The 24,702-nt window shown below is 39.5% G+C and overlaps 2 protein-coding genes across 7 annotated transcripts in view; one reads left to right on the top strand and one right to left on the bottom strand.

Moving 5' to 3' along the window:
- Positions 1-34: 34 nt before the first annotated feature.
- LOC122061560 (protein TRANSPARENT TESTA GLABRA 1-like) lies at positions 35-18,800 on the bottom strand. Of its 4 annotated transcripts, none has more exons than XM_042624878.1 (2): positions 17,619-18,798; positions 35-608 (listed from the first exon to the last, which is right to left on the bottom strand). In XM_042624878.1, exon 1 carries the CDS (start codon positions 18,646-18,648, stop codon positions 17,620-17,622), a length of 1,029 nt encoding a protein of 342 aa, XP_042480812.1. In that variant the 5' UTR covers positions 18,649-18,798; the 3' UTR covers positions 35-608; position 17,619. The 4 variants fall into 4 exon arrangements, with proteins under 4 accessions (XP_042480812.1, XP_042480815.1, XP_042480813.1 ...); XM_042624881.1 differs by lacking the exon at positions 35-608 and adding an exon at positions 9,160-9,283 and having other exon boundaries at positions 17,619-18,800; XM_042624879.1 differs by lacking the exon at positions 35-608 and adding an exon at positions 10,198-10,543 and having other exon boundaries at positions 17,619-18,800.
- A 109-nt stretch (positions 18,801-18,909) lies between these two features.
- Positions 18,910-24,702, top strand: part of LOC122061561 (50S ribosomal protein L11, chloroplastic-like) — a 13,756-nt gene continuing 7,963 nt past the window's right edge. The window contains exons 1-4 of one of the 3 annotated variants that reach the window (XM_042624884.1): positions 18,910-19,277; positions 19,573-19,745; positions 20,234-20,297; positions 21,131-21,294. In XM_042624884.1, the coding sequence (XP_042480818.1) occupies positions 19,040-19,277; positions 19,573-19,745; positions 20,234-20,297; positions 21,131-21,246 (591 nt within the window). In that variant the 5' untranslated portion in view covers positions 18,910-19,039 and the 3' untranslated portion in view covers positions 21,247-21,294. Of the gene's footprint in view, positions 19,278-19,572; positions 19,746-20,233; positions 20,298-21,130; positions 21,486-24,702 lie in introns of those variants that run through there. The other 2 variants (XM_042624883.1, XM_042624882.1) reach the window with 2 other exon arrangements.

The following is a 24,702-nucleotide window of genomic DNA, read 5'->3' as shown; positions in this document are numbered from 1 at the left end:
CCATGCTTAGGAGTAAATTCTACAGTAGCATTCCTTTAGTAAGGTGACAACAATCTGATATTGATTCCAGCCAAGTCTCTAGACAGATGATCTGTGGTGCTATAGCACAAGAAAACCAAAATGAAAAAGAAAGGGGAAAGTGCCATGGTAGCAACTAGCAATAGAACACCAAAGAAGAAAAAAATGCAACTAACAATAGAATAGAGGGATCCCACATTGAGTAAAGGGGAACCCAGGGCTGGATCACGTCAGAAACTACGGTAGTTGTTTAAATTAAGGGAGCAGTAATTTTGGACTTCCAGGATACCATACATAGATTTGTATCTTTAAGACTTTAACCCCTCTGATGCAATCTGCCAGCACATTATCAGGTGCACATATGAAACACTTGCAGAAAGACCTCGCCAGTCCTGAAATCCAATTGAACAAGGAGAGGAGCATGCAGTTACTCACGAATCCTCAAGGGAATGTAAAACCCGTAATCAATGACGAATACTTCTTGGAACTAACAATCACTGATCATGGTACTTGTACAAGCATACTCAACCATGAACACACCCATGAGGGTTACGATCTAATCCTCATCATGGCAGACCCACAGCAGATATCTGCATTGAAAGGCATCCAAAGTTAATCGTTTGTATAGAAGATATTGAAATTTATGATGAGCTTGTAACTTCAAATTCCATATACTGTTGTGTTAGAGCATCTATAACAATGACCCTGTCCCTTTCAAGGAGCATGGGTGAAGAAACTGTAAGCTTGTGCTGTGGATAAAACACACATTTGAGCCTTAAATTCCAAGAATCTTAATGCTATGTTTGATTGCAAGGGAAAAGGGTAGGGAAATGAAAATTTCAAAACTTCAAGTAGAAACTTTTTGTAATAATTACACACACACACACACACACAAACTTTTTGTAATAATTACACGAGCTAGGGACTTAGGGCTGTTGGTAATTTAAGCCTCACTTGCGATGACATAATATAAATCCCCATTTAAGGGATCAAATCCATGCGAAGACCATTTTATTATTCAGCACAATGTATAGACCTTAATCTGTCGACAACTTCTATAGCCATTAAACTATCAATCAAGACTCAAGAATCTGATTTTGCAATTGGCACAAAGGGGCCCTCACCTTTCCTATCAATTTCAGTCAAAGGGGAAGTGTTCAAACAGTGTTCCAGGTTATCGTTAAATAAACTTCCAAAAGCGCATAAAAGCATGTGAAAATAAACCCCCATCCCCAACAGGGCAGGTGAACAATAAAGACTTATTTTGCCGTTCAATTCCTTCTTTTTTGAGTACAAATCACACCTCCAACCATACTGTTATTCATAAACATGAAGGCAAATGTATAAATACATTGATGGGGCAAGCACAAACAAAATTTGACAAATATAGAGAATGTGATCAATAGAAAGATGCATGTAACATATTACACAATGCACCCACTTAAACACGGTAGATATAGCTTAAGATCTCTTCGAGACAACAAAAGCAAGGGTCATATATCAATATGGCATGAGAACAAGCCATAAATCTTTCATATACTTTTGAGCAGTAGGACAACGTATATCTCTACAAACCTCCAGTTAAACTTTTCAAACAAAGATGTATGTCCTATGGCTAGCACCATTCACCCATTACAAGGACCTAAACCTTTTATCCCTTCAACAACAAATCCTAGATCTATAAAACAAAGATCCACAGAACATTTCCACCTTTATCTATAGGACATAGTGCCAACTCCACGACAGGTCCAGAATATCATTTGGGAACAATCAACTGTGTTAAAGATTGTAAGAAGCAAGGACAAATCCAGTTGCTGGTAGAAAGAAAAGCAAGAAAAGAACCAGCAGTTTTGGTCAGTTTGGTTCAGTTTTCTGGTCCAAACCTGACCTGTGGTCCAGATTTGGTTCACCAAGAAATATCCAAGTTATTGGGTCTAGATTGGAGTATTTTTCTTTGTTTTAGTTCATACTTCAGTGTTAATAGCTGGCCGTATTAGGGACTCTATAAGTCATTCCTGTTTTGAGAACCCAAAACTGACGTCAATTTTTGGTTTCCTATTTCTAGTGATGCGACCATGGTTTGAAAACCATAGATTGGGTAACCAAGCACCCACCCAAATGTACAATAGCCAAAAGGTCAATAAATAATGGAAATTTCATAAATAACTCTTAAGTTTGCAAGGGGGAGAAATGTAAAACTGGATTTGACAACCAAACCAGACCCAAAACTGCAGGAAATTATAAACCAAAGAACAACCAAAATTCACCCAATAGGAAACAACATCAGTAATCCAGAATTAACCAGTAAACAGAATTTGAAAACCAGAAGTAACAAACCCAGAATTCTGGTATGTCGACTAGCAGAAATTGTACCAGTAAGCAGAATCAATCAACAACAGAATTACGACAGAAAATAAGTCACAATCAGTCACCCCAGATCACAGAAATAGTATCGATCTGTCAGGACAGTAACACTGAATAAATCAACCCAGCAGCAGTTTTAGGTATAAATCAGAAACTATTTGAAGCACTAACAGTCTTCAATAATGAGAACACATTATTCAGCAGTCCAGAAAATACTATTCAGATCAGCAGAACCAGAATCCAGGAAATAGAACTTCAGTCCACTAAAAGACAAAAATCTAGAGATTTCTAATATCTCATCAATGGCTGAGCAGAACCAGTCAATATTTGGATCGATCCTCACTGGTATAGGGAGGAACCTTCGATCAAAAACTGGACCAATCGGATAACCAGATCAGGTCCTTCCAGCAGGGGCCAACTGCTCTGTTTTGCAGAAAATTCTGGGCAGATGTAGAATGGAGCTTACCTGGTTTTGCAGCCTTAATAAACCCTGAAAATTATATAAGAACTTAAGAGAATAATACTTGAAGTAGACCTCCTGGACTTCACGCCGCAAGGAGTCACTTGGATCGCACACCAAGTCCTTCTTCCTCGATCAACACACAAGGAAACAGCCATGGATACCCAACGGCAGCAACAAGAGAACTATTTCCTTAATAATCAAAATCGTGGGCCTTAGAATGGTGCCCTTCTTTATTTATAATGATGGGGTATAGGATTACAAAGAATAGAAACCCAAGTTTCTAAATATTGACTAAATAAACTATCAACATGTAGTTACTAAAACTGGAAAATTGTAATCTAAAGAAATTAAAAACTAGCTTAGAACAGAATTTAGATACTAATTTTAAGACTGAAAATAGAAACTAAATTAGAAACTAATAAGTAACTAATAACCCCATCATAGCCCAAACCGTGGGCCATTAGAAGCAGCCCTGGTCGACCTCAGCCACTATGGTGATGGTCGACCCTCTTCCTTCTTACATATCTTCATTTCTGAATCAACGCTCCCCGGCTTGAAAGCATTCGTCTCCGACGAATGGATAAGGGACATGTAGTGCTCATACAAGTCGGGATCAAGCCTCTTGAAATCATTAGCATGAATCCAAGTACAATCACTACGGGGCGGCCTTTCCACTTGACAAGAAAAGTGTGATAACCAGTGCCACGGCGGGAGGTCTTGTAATTATCATCCAAGACGTTTTCAATAACTTCAGAAGTAAGCGGCTTCAGTTGGGGTAGCCTCAACATTTGCTCCGTGTCTCCATCATCCGAATGGTGCCCAACATAAAGGTGGAGATCAGCCACATTAAACATATTGCTTATGGTCATGTCATCAGGCAACTCAAGCACATAAGCATTAGGTCCTATACGTTTCAGCACCTTGTAGGGACCCATCTTCCGTGGATGTAACTTGGTATTGACACCCGTCTGAAACCGTTCAGGATTTACTCGAATGATCACCATGTCCCCGGGTTTGAGCTCCACATAACGCCGATGACGATTAGCAGAAGCCTTATACACCTCATTGTTCAAGGCAATACGTCGTCGGATGTTGGCATGCACTTCAATGATATGACGCAAGAACTCATCAGCCTCAATACTAATTCGAGCTTGGGGTGGAAGTGATCAATAGGCCGCTCAAGCTGAACACCAAGCAAGATCTCAAAGGCGTACGACCCGTTGTCCTATTCATTGAGCTGTTGTCGGCAAATTCTGCAATGTCAAGAATAGAAAGCCATGTCTTCTCATAGTCTCGAACCAAACACCTCAACAAATTTTTCAAGCTACGGTTCACCACTTCTATCTGTCCGTCCGTCTGTGGATGAAATGCAGTTGAAAAATTCAGCTTTGTATATGTCCAACCACAATGTCTTCCAAAAATAACTCATGAACTTAACATCACGGTCAGACACAATACTAGTTGGCAGCCCATGTAGTCGCACTACCTCCTTGAAGAAAAGCTTTGCAACCTGATAAGCATAAAAAATCTTTCTACAAGGTATGAAATGAGTCATCTTAGAGAAACGATCCACAACCACCATAATGAAATCATATCGTTCTCTAGTAGGGGGTAGTCCAAGAACAAAATCCATGCTAACATCAAGCCACGGTGCATGAGGAACAAGTAGTGGAGAGTATAAACTTGTGTTCTGTTTTTCCCCTTTTGCCAATTGACATACACGGCATCTCTTGATCACATGATCGACATCCTTTGCTATGCATAGCCAATAATATCAATCAGTCGCCTGTGCAAGAGTCTTATCCTTCTCAAAATGTCCTAATCCTCCACCATGAAACTCCCGTATGATGTGATGATGTAGGGAAGATTTGGGATACAAAGCCGTGTGCCAAAGAACAAGTACCCATCATGAATAGCGTACTTTAGGTGCTGCCCACCCTGTTGTAACTCCGCAAAGACAGTGCTGAAATCAGGATCAAATGCGTACTCACCCCGTATCTAATCAATGCTAATAACATGTGTTGAAAATGTGTTAAGTGTGAGCACTTTCCGGCTAAGTGCATTAGCCACTGTGTTCTCTTTTCCCTGCCTTATACTTCATAACAAATATGAACTCCTGCAAGTAAGCTACCCATTTGGCATGCCTATGGCTAATCAACTTCCGTGAGTGAAGGTGTTTCAATGCCTCATGATCAGTGTATAAAATGAACTCCTTACCAATGAGGTAGTGTCTCCAATGGCGTAGCACTTGGACAACTGCATACAACTCCATATTATATGTCGAATAGCGCTTCTTGACCCGATCCAGTTTCTCGCTATAGAAAGCGATGGGGTGTCCTCCTTGCATTAACACTCCTCCTAGCCCAACATGTGAAGTATCAATAGCTGCCTTAAATGCTCTGTCAAAATCTGGTAGGTGTAGAATGGGTGCCTCTATCATCTTCCTCTTCACAAGAGTGAAGGCTTTGGTCACTGCAGCTGTCCATTCAAACTTCCCTTTACTTCCCTTCATACATTCAGTGATTGGTGCCATAACTGCATCGAAATTCCAAATAAATCTCCTGTAGAAGGAAGCCAACCCATGGAAGCTACGGACTTTTGTGAGGGTCTTAGGTATAGGCCAATCAGTGATGCTCTTGATCTTCTCCGGATCAGCTTCAACCCCTTTTGATGACACTATAAATCCAAGGAACACAACCTTGGGCGGCATGAAGGAACACTTCTTGACATTAATGTATAACTTCTCAGCACGAAGTACTCTCAAGACTTGCCTTAAGTGATCCATATGCTCTTTTTGGTTCCTACTGTATATCAGAATATCATCAAAGTAAACAACCAAAAAGCGACCAAATGAAAGGACGATGTACCTATGTCATAACTCTTATGAAGGTGCTAGGTGCATTCGTTAGACTGAAATGCATGACTTTCCACTCATATAAATCATCCTTGGTCTTAAAGGCGGTCTTCCACTCATCCCCATAATGGATGCGAATCTAATGATAGCCACTCCTCAGATCTAATTTGGAAAAGACCTTTGCCATGGACAGCATATCCAACATATCATCTAGTCGTGGTATAGAGAACCTATACTTGACTGTTATCTTATTGATAGCACGGCTGTCCACACACTTACGCCAAGAACCATCCTTCTTCAGCGTGAGTAAGGACTTAAGCTCTCCTCAATGAAACTCTTCTGTAATAACCCATCCACTTTCCGTTTCAGCTCGGCATGCTCAGTAGGGCTAAGTCTGTAAGTGAGAAAGTTGGGTAAAGCCGAACCACGTACCGAATCAATAGCATGCTGTATGTCTCGCATGGGAGGTAGCTCATCTGGGAGATCATCAAGGACTAAGTCAGAAAAATCAGATAGGAGTTCTCTGATAGGTGCATTATGTGTTACCTCAGGTTGGGGAGTAACTTCCCTAGTAACAAAAGCCATAATCATTCCAGTTTCATGACTTGTAAGCAAGAACTGCTTACGGGGAACATCTAGTAACTCCTTTGTTGGCATAACTACCACCTTCTTCTCAATGTCAACATCCTTTTGATTTGATCTTAGGAAATTCTGTCACCATATTTCAGCCGGCATATTTATCGGATAGAAAGTTGGAGAAACACCCTTCCACATAAAAGTACACAGATGCTTCCCTCCAACCATGGCATCATTGTTATACATCCAGGGACGACCAAGCAATACATCTGTGAGCTTCATTGGGATCACATCACACCAAAATTTCTCTTCATACCGGTAAAGTTTCAAAGGAACTAAGCACCTCTTATTCACCTCCAAGGTATTACCATTTAGCAAGGATACTTTATAAGGCTGAGGATGTGGGTCATCTTTCAAGGTTGCTTTCTTCACAAAGGCTTCAGAAACAACATTGACATAGCTACCACTATCAATGATAATCTGACTAGTATGCTCACCTGACTTCATTACGGCTGTAGAATATGCAGTTATGTAGCCAATCATCTCCTTTGATTTCAGCCACCAATATGCGAGTAACAGTATTTATTCCGGGAGTGCCATCCTCATTAGTGTCTTCTATATCATAGTCATATCCACCATTATCATCATTATCCAAATGATAAGGGTAAAGAGCTGACTCATCTTCCTCATTGGAGTCTTCAACCTCAGCTACTGCATTAACCCTCTACTTATGTGGGCAAGACTTAGCAAAATGTCCTACCTCTTAATAATGGAAACATTGTACCTTATTACTACCTGTCATAGGTGCCTTTCCTTTGTGATCAGCCTGTGGAGGAAAAGTGGACTTTGAGGGTGCTGAGCTACTAGGTTTAGTTGCTGAAAAATTTTTCTTGACCTCCCCAGCTTGAAAACCAAACCTTCTAACTGACTGTGTGATACGCTCCTCTGCTCATAGGGCCTTGTCATAGCAATCCCTCACTGAATACACATCAACCACTCCGATTCCCCTATTGATTTCAACTCGCAATCCCAGTCGAAATCGAGATAATAATTGCCTTTCATTCTCCCTTATGTTGTGCGAGAATAAAGTGCATCAAACCTGTTCATGTACTCTGCAATAGTCATAGACCCTTGACGAAGAGAGTTCAGCTGGTCTTGTATGCGAGCTCTGAAGTTGCGTGGCTAGTATTTGTCAGATAGCTCAAGCTCCATCTCCTCCAAACTAGTAGGTTCTCTCCCACGGTCTTCTAACTCTAGCTCATAGGTTCTCCACCAATCACGAACAGCCCCAACTATCTTTGCACGAGCTAGTTTCAACTTCCGTTCCCCAGGTAAATCATAATTGTCAAAATAGTCGTCCAGTGCCACTACCCAATCATAGAACAATTGGGGGTCATGTCTCCCATCAAACTCCTTCAGGTTGAACTTGACCTTCTGTGAATCTCCAGAGTACCTCTGTTGCACAAGACGTTCAGTCTCAAAATATCCTTACATTTTCTTCAAAAGTAGGTTGTACTACAGAAACCCTCTGTGGTGGTCTCAGATTAGGGTTTGCTCTCCTGTTAGCCAACTGAGCAGCTACATTCAATGGAGCTTCCACTTTGGGTGTTGTATATGACTCACCGGTAGGCTGTTGTGGTTAGGTCTCTACAGTCGGCAACCTGACATTCAATTCAACCTTCAATTCAATCCGTAAGTGATGTAGGATCGGAGGCCTAGACAACTAGGTTTCCTACAAGGGGTTAACCCACTAGACAAGGGATACTCAATAAGTCTTGAATTGGGTTGGGTTCAAAGCTGCTCAGCAAAATTCAGATTTAACATGCAAGAATAATAGACTAATTAACAGGGCAGTAGCAGTCAATAATAGTCTAAGCATGAAAACACTTAAAACTACCCAAGCGTCAAATGGGGATATAGGGAGGGGACCATGGTAGCGAATATGTATTAAGTTTAACACAGATCAATCAAGACACTAAGCATAATAAGTAAACCACGCAGTTCTCCAAAATCAGCCAGTTAATAAGGTAAAACAGCAGGGAATCTATTAGGATAACAGCAAATAGATGACTTGAAAACAGAGACTAATTTCAGGTTTCAGTGGAAGGGAAAATAACAGGGGTAATAAACAGTCAAGGAAGTGGGATGGGGGTGGGGATTTACTTACCTTAACGCTGCCCAGTTCTGAGGAGAAAAGGAGAAGTCGAAGTCCTCCCCAAACAGAGGTGTAATGCACCTTATTTGACGCAGGAGAAAAGTCCAGCTTCATGATACAGTATTCAGCAGCAGCCCAGTTATTGAGGAAGAGATCAGCAGCAGCCCAAGTGGGATCTATCCAAGGAATATGGCCTTCAGTTGTTGCGAGCAATGGCTGCAATAGTGCAGCAGCAGTTGAGGGGGACAGAGGCAGCAAAAGAGAGAAAGGGAATGGGAGAGAGTCGTGAGAGAGAGGAGGTGAGAAAGAGAGAGAGGCCGAGAATGAGAGATGAGAGAGAGAAGATCGTGAGAGAGAGTGACGTTGCCTTTTTTCTTTCAATAATTCATTCATTCATTCATTAAACTCCCATCGTGGCCAATGGCCTTACATAAATAATAGGATAATTACTAAAAAAAAGAAAAGGCTAATCTAGGAACATAATCTCATAAATAAAGAAGTTTCCTAAAAAACAAATAGGAGTATTATTTAGTTTCCTACTTAACTCAATGACCTAAATAAATAAGATACTAGAAAATAAACCTACTAAAATAACAAATCAAATGGGGCCCACAAAATCTTGGGCAATAGGAAAGAGAGAGGGAATCAACCAGCATTGGGTAAGGCTAGTCAATTCCTCCCGTCTTCCTTCCTTCTTCTTCCTTCTTTCTTCTACTTCCTTCTTCTTTCTTCCAGCTTTCCTCCAGCCAAATGGAATGTATTCGTGGCTGGGTCTTGCGCCTATGCCGCTGGTATACTTGGATGTCCCCATCAGTAAGGCTTGTTGTTCAGCCTTCATCTCAGTCCTCATATTCTGTAACATCTCCATAAGAGAAGCAAGGGTGAGGGTGTTCTTCTCATCCATGCTTTGATACCACTTAATGTAGGACTGGATTTGACAACCAAACCAGACGCAAAATTGAAGGAAATTATAAACCAAAGAACAACCAAAATTCACCCAATAGGAAACAGCATCAGTAATCCAGAATTAACCAGTAAACAGAATTTGAAAACCAGAAGTAACAAACCCAGAATTCTGGTATGTCGACTAGCAGAAATTGTACCAGTAAGCAGAATCAATCAACAACAGAATTAGGACAGAAAATAAGTCACAATCAGTCACCCCAGATCACAGAAATAGTATCGATCTGTCAGGACAGTAACACTGTGAATAAATAAACACAGTAGCAGTTTTAGGTTTAAATCAGAAACTATTTGAAGCACTAACAGTCTTCAATAATCAGAACACATTATTCAGCAGTCCAGAAAATACTATTCAGATCAGCAGAACCAGAATCCAGGAAATAGAACTTCAGTCCACTAAAAGACAAAAATCTAGAGATTTCTAATATCTCATCAATGGCTGAGCAGAACCAGCCAATAGTTGGATCGATCCTCACAGGTATAGGGAGGAACCTTCGATCAAAAAACTGGACCAATCGGATAACCAGATCTGGTCCTTCTAGCAGGGGCCGACTGCTCTGTTTTGCTGAAAATTCTGGGCAGATGTAGAATGGGGCAGATGTAGAATGGAACTTACCTGGTTTTGCAGCCTTAATAAACCCTGAAAATTATATAAGAACTTAAGAGAATAATACTTGAAGTAGACCTCCTGGACTTCACACCGCAAGGAGTCACTTGGATCGCACACCAAGTCCTTCTTCTTCGATCAAACACAAGGAAACAGCCATGGATACCCAACGGCAGCAACAAGAGAGTTGTTTTCTTAATAATAAAAATCGTGGGCCTTAGTATGGTGCCCTTCTTTATTTATAATGATGGGGTATAGGATTACAAAGAATAGAAACCCAAGTTTCTAAATATTGACTAAATAAACTACCAACATTTAGTTACTAAAACTGGAAAATTGTAATCTAAAGAAATTAGAAACTAGCTTAGAACAGAATTTAGAAACTAATTTTAAGACTGAAAATAGAAACTAAATTAGGAACTATTAAGTAACTAATAACCCCATCATAGCCCAAACCGTGGCCCATTAGAAGCAGCACTGGTCGACCTCAGCCACTATGGTGATGGTCGACCCTCTTCCTTCTTCTTACATATGTCTTCAGCTCTGCATCAGGGAGTGACAGGACTGTAAGTAGGAAGAATTTTAAAAAGGATATTGGTAATAAGCGAGAGGAAGGGACGAGGGAAATTAGTAAGTAATGAGTTTTATGTTTGATCTTCCCACCATACTGCTGTCTTCTGCTAATATTACTGATAATACTCCTAGCTTGGTTGATCATTTCTGGGTTATGTTATGGAAGCTTAACTTGATCCAAAAATAATTTATTTTGGGGGTAGAGGGCGTACCTGGTGCACGAGGCTCCCGCATGTGCGAGGTTTTTTTTAGGTAGAGGTGTACTACTAATTCTAAGAGGGCCAACCTTGGCATAACGGTAAGGTTACTCCATCATGACCTAATGATCATGGGATCGCGTCGAGAAACCACCTCTCCACGAAGTGGGGCTACACCCTTTTTAGGTGTAGTACTAATTCTATTGCAGTCAAGCAACTCCTCTTTGATAGGAATTTATCCCTATCAGCCACGTGTCCTTTATGTCACTCTGAGTAGGAATATGTTTCCCATGCACCCTTTAAGTGCCAATTTGCGACTATTGTTCGGTCATTATCACCTTTGAATTTTTTTGGATAAAATCAAAACTTTTAAGACTATTTTTAGTTAGTATCACCCTTTGAAATTTAGTACTTAATTTCTCCATGGTAGGTGTTACTGTTACAGGGATTGGTTGACTTTTTGTTTGATATAAGGATGTTCCAAACAAACAAGACTTTAAAATCCTTTGGTTCTCCATATTATGGAAGATTTGGAAGGCTCGCAATAAAGCTGTTTCCAACCACTGTGACCTTGATCTTCCAAGTACTTAGGCTGTAGTGGCTATTTCTGTGGAAGAGGGAGATCTTTGTGTTTTGGCTTTGGGGTGTAAAGCTATGCCCCATTTGCTCCACCTTCTGCTCCCCATTGTCCTCCGTCTGAGTTTTTCATTATGCACACTGACGGTGAAGCTCAAACTCCGCGTGGGAGTAGAAGTGTGATTATCCAATCTGCTTTTGGATCCTTCATTGCAGCCAAATGAGACCTACCAGGGGTCATTCTGCAGCTGCCATGGAGGTTGAAGCCATCAGGGATGGGATTCTGTTGGCTTTAATGGCTTAATCTCCCTTCTATGATTATCTTCACGAATTGTTAAGTAGTGGTCTGCGCACCACAGAATGAAGACTCTTCTCTGGATTGGGCTTCTAAGTCTATTTTTGAAAATATAATTTGTTTAGTTTCTGTTTTCTCTAAGTTTGTTTCTGTTTCATTTCGCGTAATTGTAATTGTGAGGCTAACTTCTTACCTAAATGTAAGGTTTAAAGTATAGGTATCGGGTATTATATCAGAAAGGTGATGTTAAGAAATGTATGGTATCAATTCAGAGAGAGATAAGAAACGCTAATGATATGTATGGAAATGCTTAAGATACATGTGAATACATTTTTAAAGCATAAAACACAATAAATAAGTAATATATAAAATACCAAAGAGGAGAGTAAAGTACGACAAGACAAGTGCATTCAATTGATATAAAGGATGAGGTTTTTAACATGATCCAGTACCAAAAAAAAAATGTCATTTTCAGTTTAGGGTTAGAGTTAGGATCTAGATGCACACATCATTGAAAAAAAATAATCCAAGTTTGATGCAATCATTCAGGTTGTTATTCACTAATCCAGTGATCTATTGCAAAAAACAACACTAAAAATCAATATTTGAGCATAACATTAAGAGTTTCAATAGAAAACTATTCTTGCACAAATCTGGTTTCGATCCATGATTGTAGGTTGTTTAATCACCAAAATATGATGAAATCTACGCCACTAGTCACTTTTTCCAGTCAAAGCAAGGAATCAAGTTTTTTTTTCCAAAACCAAAATTGATTAGAATGTCTTACAGAAGCTCTCAGTAAGTGTTCTGCAGTGATTGATCATGTTATATAGTTTATAAGAGATGTATCGAGATGTATCGAGCGTATCAATGAGTATCAACCATATCGAGTCACGTATCAACCCGATACAGTCAATACTTTTTTAGATATTATATCAGTGCTGTATCCTAATGGTACTTGGTACCTCAAAGATACGATATGTATTGGTTAGTATCGGCGGATACATTAGGATGCTTAAAACCTTGCCTAAAGGCATAGTTGTCATGGCATCGCCTAGGCAGCGATTTGGTGTCTTGGTGGAAAAAAAATGTCATGGTAGTCCTACAATTTGCGTGACTCACAAATGGCGGTCGCCATTGGCAGATAGGCGTTGACATGGCACCGCCATGGACGCCAGATCACGCCTGATTCACTAGGCGGTTGATTTTTTTTTTTTTTTTTTTAACGAACAATATTTTGTTTGTTATATTTTAATTGGCAACATAAAATGAAAACCCTCGAGGCCCGACTTATTCCCTCCTCAATTTCTCAAATACAAATCATCAAAAGAACCAAAAAACCCTTGAGCTCGAAGAGAACAAAACCCTCGAAGCCAGCAGCCACCGCCTGCGACTTCTTCTTCTTCTCCTTCTCCTTCTCCTTCTCCGGCAGCAAAAGCAACAACAACCAACAGCCAGCAGCCATCGCCTGCGACGACTTCTCCTCCGGCAGCAAAGCGACAACAGCCTGCGACGTCTTCTCCTTCTCCGGCAGCAAGAGCAACAACAATCAGTAGCCAGAAGCCATCGCCTCGATGTCTTCTCCTCTGGCAGCAAGAGCGACAACAGCTAGCAGCCACCGCCTGCGATGTCTTATCCTCCGACAGCAAGAGCGACAACAACCAAGTAAGGGCCTCACCTGCGAGTCTGCAACTTCGATCTTTCTCCTCCTTCTGATCTTCTTCTCTGCTCCAGTTCTTTTCTTTTCTCCAGCTCTCCTCCTTCTATTCTCAGCTTCGGTTATTCTCTGCAACCTCTGGTTCCCTTCTCTTCTTCACTCCTTCTCTCCTCCTTGTTCATCTTCTGCAGTCTGCTAATCTGCTTCTGATTCTTCTTTTTCTCTGCTTCTCTTTCTCCTTCTTCTTCTTTAGTTCTTCTCTAGTCGTCTAGTACTCTAGTTCTCTCCATCTCTGTGAGTTTGTTCCTTCTTCTTTCTTCTCTGTTCAATAACAACATAAAAATAGAATTAATTAATGCCTTAATTGTATTGGTTAACTAATATACTCTGTTGTCTGTAACTCTGTTTTATAAAGCTTTTATATCTCTAGATTCTTACAATGCAGCCAATGCTTTATAAATTATAACTTGAATACTTGATGTTATCATGTTAATGTTATTGGTTAACACTTAACATACTTTGTTACTCTGTTTTGTAACTTGTAGGATAATAGGACTATAGGAGTTCATAATGGATGGTACTGTTGGTGGTAGTAGTGGGGGTGATAATATAAGCACAGCTGCATATGACCCATCCAAAGACCTAAACAGGAAGGCCAAATTAAATGACCCTGGGTGGAAGTATGGGTATTGGCCTGACCTTTCAGATAAGAACCTTGTTAAATGCACTATTTGTGGAAAAAACCTCAAGTGTGGAATTAAAAGGTTAAAGCAACATTTGATGGGTGGATATGGAGATGTTGCTAAGTGTACCAAGAAAACTATAGCGATTGCTACAGAGATGAATGCAGCTCTTATGTGCAATAAGAAGAAAAGGATGCACGACATTTTGGATGATGATGATGTTGAAGTTAATGTTGATGCTGGTGCTGATGTGGATATCAATATAGAAGTTGAAGGTCAAAGACAGTCTAGTAGGACTCCTTCTACAACCTCTAGATTTATTCATAGCTCTAGAACAGTTGCTAAGAGAAAGAAAGTAGTCATTTAGCCATAAGTAAGGGGCCTCATGGATGCTCATGTTAGACGGACTCCTGAGCAAGTGATTGCTAAGAGGCATCTTAAAGGTAGTACTCAGACTACTATAGAGAACCGGTTTAGATCAGCGGAAGAAAAAAAAAGAGTTGATAATCACATTGTTGACTGGGTTTATCAGTGTGGTATTCCATTCAATGCTCTTAAGTCAAGGAGGTTTGAGGTGATGGTGGAATCTATTGCACAGTACGGGTCAAGATATAAGCCCCCAAGTTATCATGAAGTGAGAGTGCCATTGTTAAAGGCAACAAAGGATAGCACTGCAAAGATGAAGAAAAAATATGAAGAGTATTGGAAGCAGTATGGGTAGACGGATAAAAGAGGAAAACATTTAATTAATTTCCTCGTTAACTGTCCAGAGGGGACTTATTTTATGAAATCTATTGATGCATCTAGTATATCTCAAACTGCAGAGAAGTTGTTTGAATTGATTGACAACAAAGATTAAGAAATTGGTGAGGACTATGTTGTGCAAGTTGTGTCAGATAATGCATCAACTTATAAATTAGCCATTACAATGCTGATGCAGAAGAGGACAAAGCTATACTGGACTCCTTGTGAAGCGCATTGCATTAACCTGATGTTGGAGGAAATAGGATTCTTGAAATCTAATAGGAATGTGATAAGTAAGGCAAAAAAAGTAAGCAACTTCATTTACAGGCACACACACATTCTTGATGCAATAAGGGCTAGAACAAATGAGAGGGATCTTGTGAGGACAGCAGCTACTAGATTTGCAGTTGCATTTCTGACACTTCAAAGCTTGTTAAAACATAAAGATGACTTGAGACATTTGTTTATTTCTGAAGAATGGACTAGTTCTAATTTGGCAAAGATTGAGGCTGGGAAGAAAGTGGTTGATACGGTGTTTGCTGTAGCATTTTGGAATGGTGTGGAAAATTGTCTTAGAGCTTCAAAGCCACTTCTTACTGTCTTGAGGATTGTGGATGGTGATGAGAGGCCTTCTATGCCTGAAGTTTAATTTGCCCTGGATGAGGCAAGAAAGAAAATAAAAGAAAATTTTGGGGATAGAGAAAGGCAATACAAGAAAGTGTTAGTTATTGTTAACAAGCGTTGGGCAATTCAGATGGGGCATCCTTTGTATGGCGCAGCACTATTTCTTAATCCTGGCAAATTTTTTTCTTATAAGGAAGGTGATGATGGTGACTACCAAATTATATCTTCTCTACAGCTTGCATATAATGAAGTCATTGAAAGAATGATACATGAACCAGCTTTACAAGACAAGATAAATACTCAAGCCATTTTGTATAGATATTCTCAAGATGATTTTACCTCGAATATGACGATTAGATCACGGGCAACCATGAGTCCTAGTAAGTACATTGTTTAGTTGTTTTGTTTGTGTGATATATTAAATATTAATCTAGCTTTTATATATATATATATATATTTATTTTTTATAGTTACTTGGCGGGGTTCATTTGGAGATCATGCTTTTGAGCTTTCAAATGTTACAAGACATATTCTAGGGCTTTGTTGCTCTTCTTCTGGTTGCGAGCGCAACTGGAGCACATTTGACTTTGTAAGTAACTAGGTATTACATCTATTTCATATTTTAGACTTTTAATTTTTTGAACAATAACTTTGTTTGTTGTTCTCTATTGTTTATGAATTTAGATTCATACCAAGAGAGGAATAGGCTGGAACATCAACGTTTGAATGATTTAGTCTATGTTCAATACAATCGCCGCCTAGAAGAAAGGTTTCAACAAAGGCGTCTCAATAACAGAAATTAAGATCCACTTGTGCTTAACAATTTGGATTGGAGTAGTGAGTGGATGATTGGCGAGCAAGTGGATGATGTAGTCCATCCCGATGCTGATCTCACATGGGACTTTGCTGGTAGAGCAATGGGGGCAACAATGGAGGGGCCCAATCGACCCAGGAAAGCTCAATCATCAACCTCTAGAGGAAATATGTGCTACACACGCCGTGGTAGAGGGAGCGCTGTTGGGGAGTCATCAGAATCAGATGGGGAAGAAGATTTGGAAGAAGAAGATGATGTGAATGATGACTTGGATGTCATAGATAACTTTGGTAAAAATGCAAATGCTTCTAGTGGATAACAAGGGAATCTGCCATCTGCTGATCTGTTGGATGATTATGATGATTAAGTTATTTGTGTTTGACTATTTGAGTGTTTGGATTTTATGTATTGTTTAAAGTTTAAACTTTAAACTTTAAACTTAAACTTTGAACTGGATGATTAGTTAAGTTTTCTTTTTTTTTTTTATTTTATGTTGAGTTCATTTGCTATCAAGCTTCATTGCTTCAGTAAGTCATTAATAGCATAACAGGTTAACCACTTATCTTATCATTTGATCTATTCTTAAGTTTCCAAATATATATCTCTGATTCATATATGATATATTGATATATATATATATATATACCTTTTACTTTGTTCAGGTTGCTCACTCACTTCCAATCATTGCTTTCAAGCTTCAGTCACAGATTAGCCTTTTATTTTTTAGTTTTGTATGATGTACATGTTGATTTTTTATAACTTGATGTATAACTGTATAAGTCAATAATTCATGTTGATTTTTAATGACATGATATGGCTATATTGATTTTTTGATGATTTGATATTACTTAATGTTGGTTTTATATGTTATAGGATATATATTCTAGGCTTGTAGCATGCTAAATAACTTTAAAAAATAGAGAAAATAAAAAAATAGCATACTAAATAATTTTAAAAATTAGAAAAAAATAAAAAATGATACATGGGCGATTTGACCGCCATGGCAACGCCAAAACGGGTGATTCATCATCAAATCGATTAGCCACCCCTCCACCGCCTTTGATCGATTTGACGCCATGACAACTATGTCTAAAGGTGCCTTAAAGTTAGGACTGTTACAGCCACCTCATTTTATTGTAAATTTTGCTTCCTCTGAGAGAATATTTTCCTCTTCAAATTTCATTTAATAAAATTTCTAGTTCTGTTGACTAAAAAAAAGAGGTTGAATGTCTATCATGAGTGTCTGTTAGAAGCGCTAGTGTACTACTAGTATCAACTTAACCATAAGGATTTAGCTGATGAAAAAACTTGCTCTAGAACAATATGAAGTAATCAAAACTTCAAAGCAAGCATTGAATTCTTTGATGAATACATTCAGCCTTAGGATTCTAACGTTGTCAAACACTAGTCACTACACATCTTAACTGGACAACAAAGAGAGAAATTCGCCCGCACCTCAAACCTTCAGCAGCTGCATTTTAGAGGCAAATGAAATTGCGATCCAGTCGGGCTGTGCAGCCGACCACTGAAGTTGGTTAATTTCTGAACCTGCAGAATATGCCAGAATGGGATCGATACCGCTTGGACCAGCAACTGTGGGCAGCTCCCAAATGAGAGCCTGCGTATCATCCCCCGCAGAGCAGATGTGACGGCCGCTCTGAGGTGCCCAAGCAATTGCATTGACGCTCCCCAGATGCCTCTCCAACTCAGCTACCGGCAAAGTGGGAGAACGAATATCCAAAATCACCACCTTGTTGCTATCCATTAAGATAGTGGCCATGTACCTCAGGTCCTGCTTGTTCCACGCCAGTCTAAGCAACGGGGTATCGGGCTGAGGACTCTCGTAGATAATCGTGGAGTGCTCCTTATCTCGCAAATCAAATATCCGAACTGACCCATCAGCGGAGACAGAAGCAAACACCCCGGCTTCACCCCAGGCGATGTCGTAGACCTCCTTATCGTGAGCGATAAGCTGTGTCTCCACGACGCCTCTTTCAACATCCCAAATCGTGCAGGTCGTATCAATGCTCGAAGTGCCAATCCTCCGGGGCTCCAATTCGTTCCAATCGAACGAAGTCAGAGGGGCGCAGAACTCGCTGGTCTTGCTGTTGTTGAAAACAGATCTGGGCTCAATCGAATTCTCACGAACTTCCCAGAGACGAAGATAATCCCCGGAAGAGGCGAGGAGCTCAGAAGATTTTCGGAGGGATTTAGCGCCGGTTGGGTTGAACATGAGCTTGGTAGGGGGATAAGGGTGGTCAAAGGAGAGATTGGGATCGGTTCTGAAAGTTAGGGTTTCATCGTCGAAGGAGACGATATCGACTTTGTTGTTGTACTCTTCCAAGAAGCTACCGACGGCGATACGGTGAGTTTTGTCGGAAGAGGCAGATGGAGAGAAGGCCATGGCATAGATTGGGTACGGCGAGTCGTAAGTGAAGAAATTTTCTGCTCCGAGATGGGATTCTTGGGTCGACGAATTCTCCATTTCTTCTTTTGTTCCTCGATTTGCTTTTCTTTTTTTTCCTTCTTCCACCTCTCAAAAACCAGAAAAGAGCTTCCTACCTTCTCTCTTCAGTCTTTCAATCTTCACCAAAATGGTTCTGTTGCTTGATCGAGTTGCACTGGTATGTAAGTATGAAAATGAAACTCAAAAACCGTGCTGTGAGCAGACCAGAGAATCTATATTTCTGTAACCCACAGTTAGATTCGAATCAATCCTCTGTAGGATTCGAATCTTCAAAGGGTCCCACTAAAGTCGCAACGCTGAGTTGCAACTTATGTTTGACATCTCCATGTTGTGAGTTGCGGTTTTCTCCTAATTTTAAACCTTCGTAACCTCGGGCCTTCATGCCTTTATCGGTACTGTCACTCCGTCAATGGCGTCTCTGTCCACCCATCATCTTCCCCTAACGCATTTCTCAGTGTCATGTCCTCCTTCCAAGTATGATTATGGAAAGCTACCCATATCTTTCTTCCCTGCATCAGTTAGTTTGGCTTCAAAGATGCATCTTTCTATTCAGTTGCCGCGCCGAAAACAATCTCTGCTCTCAACTCCAAGGTCCTTCACCTTGAAATCGATGGCGCCTCCGAAACCTGGGGGAAAATCCAAGAAAGGTATGCCTATATTTATTTGGTTTCTTCAAATACTTGCTCAACTCTCTGTCTCTTTAAACTCGTTAGCTTTTTTTTCTTATTCTTTTCTTGAGATGTAAGGTCATGCTTCATTGATTGTGGAGTGGAGGGTCTTCTTTTTTTCTTTGTGCTATTAATTGTGGAGTTTAAGCTTATTGTGTGCCAGTATTAGTTCATGTCTTCAAATATTCCCCCGCCCCCTTTCTTTTCTGCACTTTTTGGAGTGCTGAATCTTTCAATTTCTTTCCTTCTTTGTTTATTCACTTTCTCGGTGCAGTGACTGGAGTTATTAAGCTTGCTCTAGAGGCTGGGAAGGCCACGCCTACACCACCCGTTGGGCCAGCCCTAGGTTCTAAGGGTGTCAATATCATGGCTTTTTGTAAGGATTATAATGCAAGGACTGCCGACAAAGCGGGTTATGTGATTCCTGTAGAAATTACAGTCTATGATGTGAGTTGAATTTTTCGGTGGTGTTTCTTTACTTCTGCTTCTTGTATTTTTGGCTAATACAATGGTCAATACTTGGGTTTGGACCTTTGGTTCTTACTGTGGTTTTATGAAGCCATTTTGAATAATGGGTTTTTTTTTTTAATTAGTAATAATGGGATTGATCCAATCTACTGGCTCTGTCTATTGCTTTACATACATCTACTAGGACATTCCATAGAGAGTTTTAGAATGTTTGTAGAATAGGATTTTTGTTGCGTATCAGGAATAAATTAGTGCTTATATAGATTTTAAGTTTCCACAAATTTTGTGTAGTGTTGTAATTCTAAAATTTTGAAGAAAAGGGTCCCATATGAGTTTTTTATTATCTTTTTCTCTCAAATATGGAATCGTAGTCCATGTGATTTTCGATTCTCATGAAGGGGGGTCAAAGTAATCCTTTTTGATATCCATGCTCATGTTTCATGTAACATCTAATTTTGCGTTCACAGGACAAAAGCTTCACATTCATTTTGAAGACTCCACCTGCCTCCGTTCTTCTCATTAAGGCTGCTGGTATGTTCTTATTTTATTTTTAATAAACATTATTGATGAGAATCACACCACTAGTTAAATCATATATTCTTGTTCTCATATGATTCTTAATGACATGTTAATCAGTGCTCATCATTCAGGCTTGGTTTGATTGCAAGAGGAATTTAAAGGGAAGGGAAATGAAATTTTTCATACATAAAAAGAAATATACGTAGTCATTACCCCATGTGACTATATCATTAACTTCAAATCATTCTACATTTGGTTATGAAATTCACTTTACTTTGCATCCAAAACCCTTTGCTATAATATGTAAAATAAACTTTACATGTAAAATGTGTCATTACTAAATATGGTTCAGAAAATTAAGTAGTTTATACAATCACATGGGGTAATGATTGCATACATTTCTTTTTTAAGTATGAACTCACTTCCCTTTCCTTTAATTCCCCTTGTAACCAAACATAGCCTCAGTGTTATTCAAGTGTTCTTTGTGTTCATGAGTGAAGTGGCATTCATGTTGGCTAACCAAATAAGCAGTTTTACTGCTTCTTGCACAACATGATGCAGGCTGACAACCCCTAAGATGCAGGAAAGTGGATAAAACTTCCTTTCTTCTTGTTTATCCCTGTTGAAAGTCCACAAGCCCCTCGTTATGGTTGGTGGCTCATGGATCATGTCTTTTATAGGATTTAAAATAGTGGAGTTTCTTTCTTTCTTTCGTTATTTTTTGATCATTTTACATAAAATGCTGGAGTGGAGTTATATAAAATCACTAAACCTACTTCGTTCATACTATATAAGGGTATTGATAAATTAAGTAACTAGGCTTTTATGTGGTTTTGGTACTTCAGGACAGAAGAAGAGCGGGCTGAGTAGAAGTGGAAGAAAAGTAGCGCTGTTAGGACTTGGGGTAGAAGGCTTTCTTGATCAGCTTAGTTCTTTGCTCTCTTTCTATTTTGGTCTATGAGCTCCAGCGTATCCTTAAATTTGTTACCTGTGGAGATGCAACCTCAAGGTTGGTCAAGGATGGAGCATAATGATTAGAGTTTTCTGTAGGTCATAAGTTGAAATTTTTGTGGATTCTTCAAGGCTTTTGGGTACTCCATATTTCTTTTCTCCCAACCTGTATCATATGAAGGGTAGTTGTTGACATTCAGTGTTTTGATTTTTGCAATGAAATCGGTATCAAAGCTTTATGGTTTTTCATGAGGTATTGTGTTAATTTCTTCTCTTGAATATTTGGTTTGATGAGCAAAGGTATCACACTATACAACTCAGCGCAACTAAGCCTTTAAAACAATGATTTGGTTTGGGATGCTTGAATCATCTTCCTTTAGTCCAATACATTTGAGACTTATCTTCTGTCAAATAGGAAACTCCCAGGCTCTTCGCCACTCCCCTTTCACTTCCATAACTGAGAGACATCCAATTCTGCATTTCCTTTGTTGTTGGTATTCCTTGCATTTTACTACTTTTTATCAGTGCTGTCATTGGTATTCGATGCACATGACCAGTAAACTATCTCTCATCTTTTCATTTATTGATGCTATAAAAGGAAAGGAAGCAAAGGAAATGCCTTCTTCTTCCAATCGCGGGATAACCCTTGGGGTTGTGGGTTTTTTCCTACCAATTAGGGCCCTTCCTTCACCACTCCCATGGGGATGGTCTATAGGTTTCATAACTACTACTCTTACGACAGGATGTTTTCAGATGTTTCTAACCATCCATCTTGATATCCTCATTTTAGTCGCATCCATGTTATATTCAAAACTGTCCACTTGTGAGAGGAATTGAGGGGGAAAGGATATCGAGCTTTGGCGTGATGGAGAGATTTGGTGTGGGTGATGATATGGTATGTCACAAGATTTAGTAAGGAAATGGGAGCCTCTGAGGGCATTTAAGTATCCAGAGGTGGAGTTTGGTCTGGTAACTTCTGTAAACTACCTTGGATTAGGATGGTAGGTGATATGACCATGCAACAACTACAACAACCAACAACTCAGCCTTTTCCCAACTAAATGAGGTCGACTAGATGATAAGACCATGGGTGAGTCATATTTATTTATATTTTACCTTGTAAGATTTTTTGGAATTAAGCTTGTCTAAGTTGGAGATGTCCCCACAAAGAAAGGACATGTAGGAAGCCTCTGTGGGTGTAGCCATCTGAACAATCTAAGTTAGAATTGAGTTCTATTTCTGAGGGCTCTAGGAGAAAAGTTAAGGTTATACGTTGGCTTGGTAAATATTTTGATGAAAAAAATTCATCTCTCTGTTCTTATGGTCTGATTGTGATAGAAGATATGGAGGGATAGTACGGGGTTGACTTGTAGGGGAACTGATGGGAACTGATGGGCATTCATGAAGGGAGGTTTCTTTGGGACTAATTCTTTGGATAGCCCTCTTTGGGGAATCCTAAGGGCATAATAGTCAGATTTTCCCCATGGATAACTCACAACTCATGACAGTTGTCATTATTTTGTCTATAAGTGGTTAGTTTGAATAACATTTCTGATAGTGAGATACCTAATTCATGTTTGTAGACCCCTATCATCATTATGTAGCATGGTGTTTTTGGAAGAAACTATGTAAAATATTAGAATCTTCATGAAGTTATGTGTGACAAATGTTTTTCAGTTTCTTCTTCTTTTTTTTTTTTCTTTTGGTAAGTATGAATGACTAAAAGCTAGCATCTGATAAGAAAGTCCTATCGGTGAGGAAACCAATCATTTTTATTTATTTTATCCTCTTTCTTTTCCCTTTCCCCTTGTGGATAAATATTGAGAATTGTGTAAGTTAACTACTTTGTACAATAAACAAGGGATCTGTGGCCCTCTTAATAGGACCATCTCACTTGAAACCTCTAAACTCATTAGGGCATTCGACAAGTCAAAAGATAGAGCATGACCCTTGAAATCTTCCTTTTCTTGGGAAATTCTTCTGTTGAACACTTATAAATCCAGATAATGCACAATGGAGAGTTGTCCTTAGGCTTTGATGGTTTGATTTCTCTTTCCAGTGGGCAGGGCATCCACAGAGCACTGCCTATATCCACTGGGCATATCTGTTTCCATATATGGGCATCATATAATATCATATTACCTAAATTCTGGTTGTTTCAATTATTCCAGTTCAGAGGCCATACTCAGTTAAATAAGCAAGATTTACCTCAAATGAATCATCATTAAGAAATTTCTCTTAGTTAATCAGGCTCTGAGTTGATTTTATCTGTTAAAATATGAAATATAAGTGGAAATCCTAAATGTCTTGTGTGGGTTCTATTGGGTTTGCACAATATCGGTTCACCATTCATGATAGTGTTAGAAGGCAGGAACTCAACTGGTTTCCAGAAAAATCATGGTCCCTGCATAGTAAGCTTTAGAAACTCTGTTTAACATCCTTCATAGTTGCTTTGATGTCACAAAAAGTGGCTCTGTTTTTGCTATGATCTTGACTGAGATGATAGCTAATAGATTGACTTCACACCAAATGATGTAGGGGGGTTCCTAAGGGACTAGGTTTCCTACAAGATTAACTAACTAGGTAGGGTTACCTCAAGGGACTTGGGTAGACAGGACAAAATAAACTCAGTAAACAAGATTTAACATGCAAAATAGAATAAGACTAATAAACAAAGTAGCAAAGGGAAATAATAATGTAGGAAGAACAACACATAAACTCACTCAAGCGTCAAGGGAAAACATAGGGTAGAGAACATGGCAACAACCAAAATTAGGTTACAACACTAGTTTATTAAGCATCAAAAGTAGATAGACACCCCATGCTATATGCTCTAAAATCAGTTGTACTAGTAATAAGAAGACCAGCAATACTTGAGGCAAACAGTGTGGTAAATAAAAGGTTAAACAATGGAAAAAGGGGGTGGGTTTTAATGGAAGTAACAGGGTAAATAATGAGGGGATAATGGAGGGAATGGGAGGGTTTACTCTATACTTATCTGCTGCCAGGCCTGAGAATAAAGGGAGAGAACCCAGATTCGAAGAAGATGTCCAACAACGGTCCGATTATTGAAAAGAGATCAACAGCAGCCCAGTCCTTATTGTAAAGGATAACAGTAACCCAGTATTGAAGAGAAGATCAGCAGCAGTTCAGCATCAAAGGCAATAGTTCGGCATCAAAGGCAGTAGCAACAGTTCAACATCAAAAGGTAGTAGCAGCAGCAGATGTTGGCCGGCAGCAGTAGACAGTAAGCAGCAACAGTAACAGTATACAGTAGTAGTTCGAGTCAACAATCCAGCAATAGTTCCAGTGAGAAAAGGTATAAAGTAAGAGAAGGAGGGAGGTAAGAGAAGAGCGAACCAAGAGAGAATAAAGAGAGAAAAGCCAAGAAAGAGAGGGTGAGAAAGACGAGATTGAAAGAGAGAATCGTGAGAGGGGTGGGGGGTTTGCTCCTTGGCTGTTTTTT

The sequence above is a fragment of the Macadamia integrifolia genome, chromosome 14 (genome assembly GCF_013358625.1).
Source record: "Macadamia integrifolia cultivar HAES 741 chromosome 14, SCU_Mint_v3, whole genome shotgun sequence".
Taxonomy (NCBI): Eukaryota; Viridiplantae; Streptophyta; class Magnoliopsida; order Proteales; family Proteaceae; genus Macadamia; species Macadamia integrifolia.
Note: the sequence above shows the minus strand (reverse complement) of the source record. Positions and strands in the feature narration are given on the sequence as shown.

Bases quoted from the DNA above. Each gene is read 5' to 3' on its own strand.
- LOC122061560 (XM_042624881.1), bottom strand. From the start codon at position 18,648: ATGGAGAATTCGTCGACCCAAGAATCCCATCTCGGAGCAGAAAATTTC.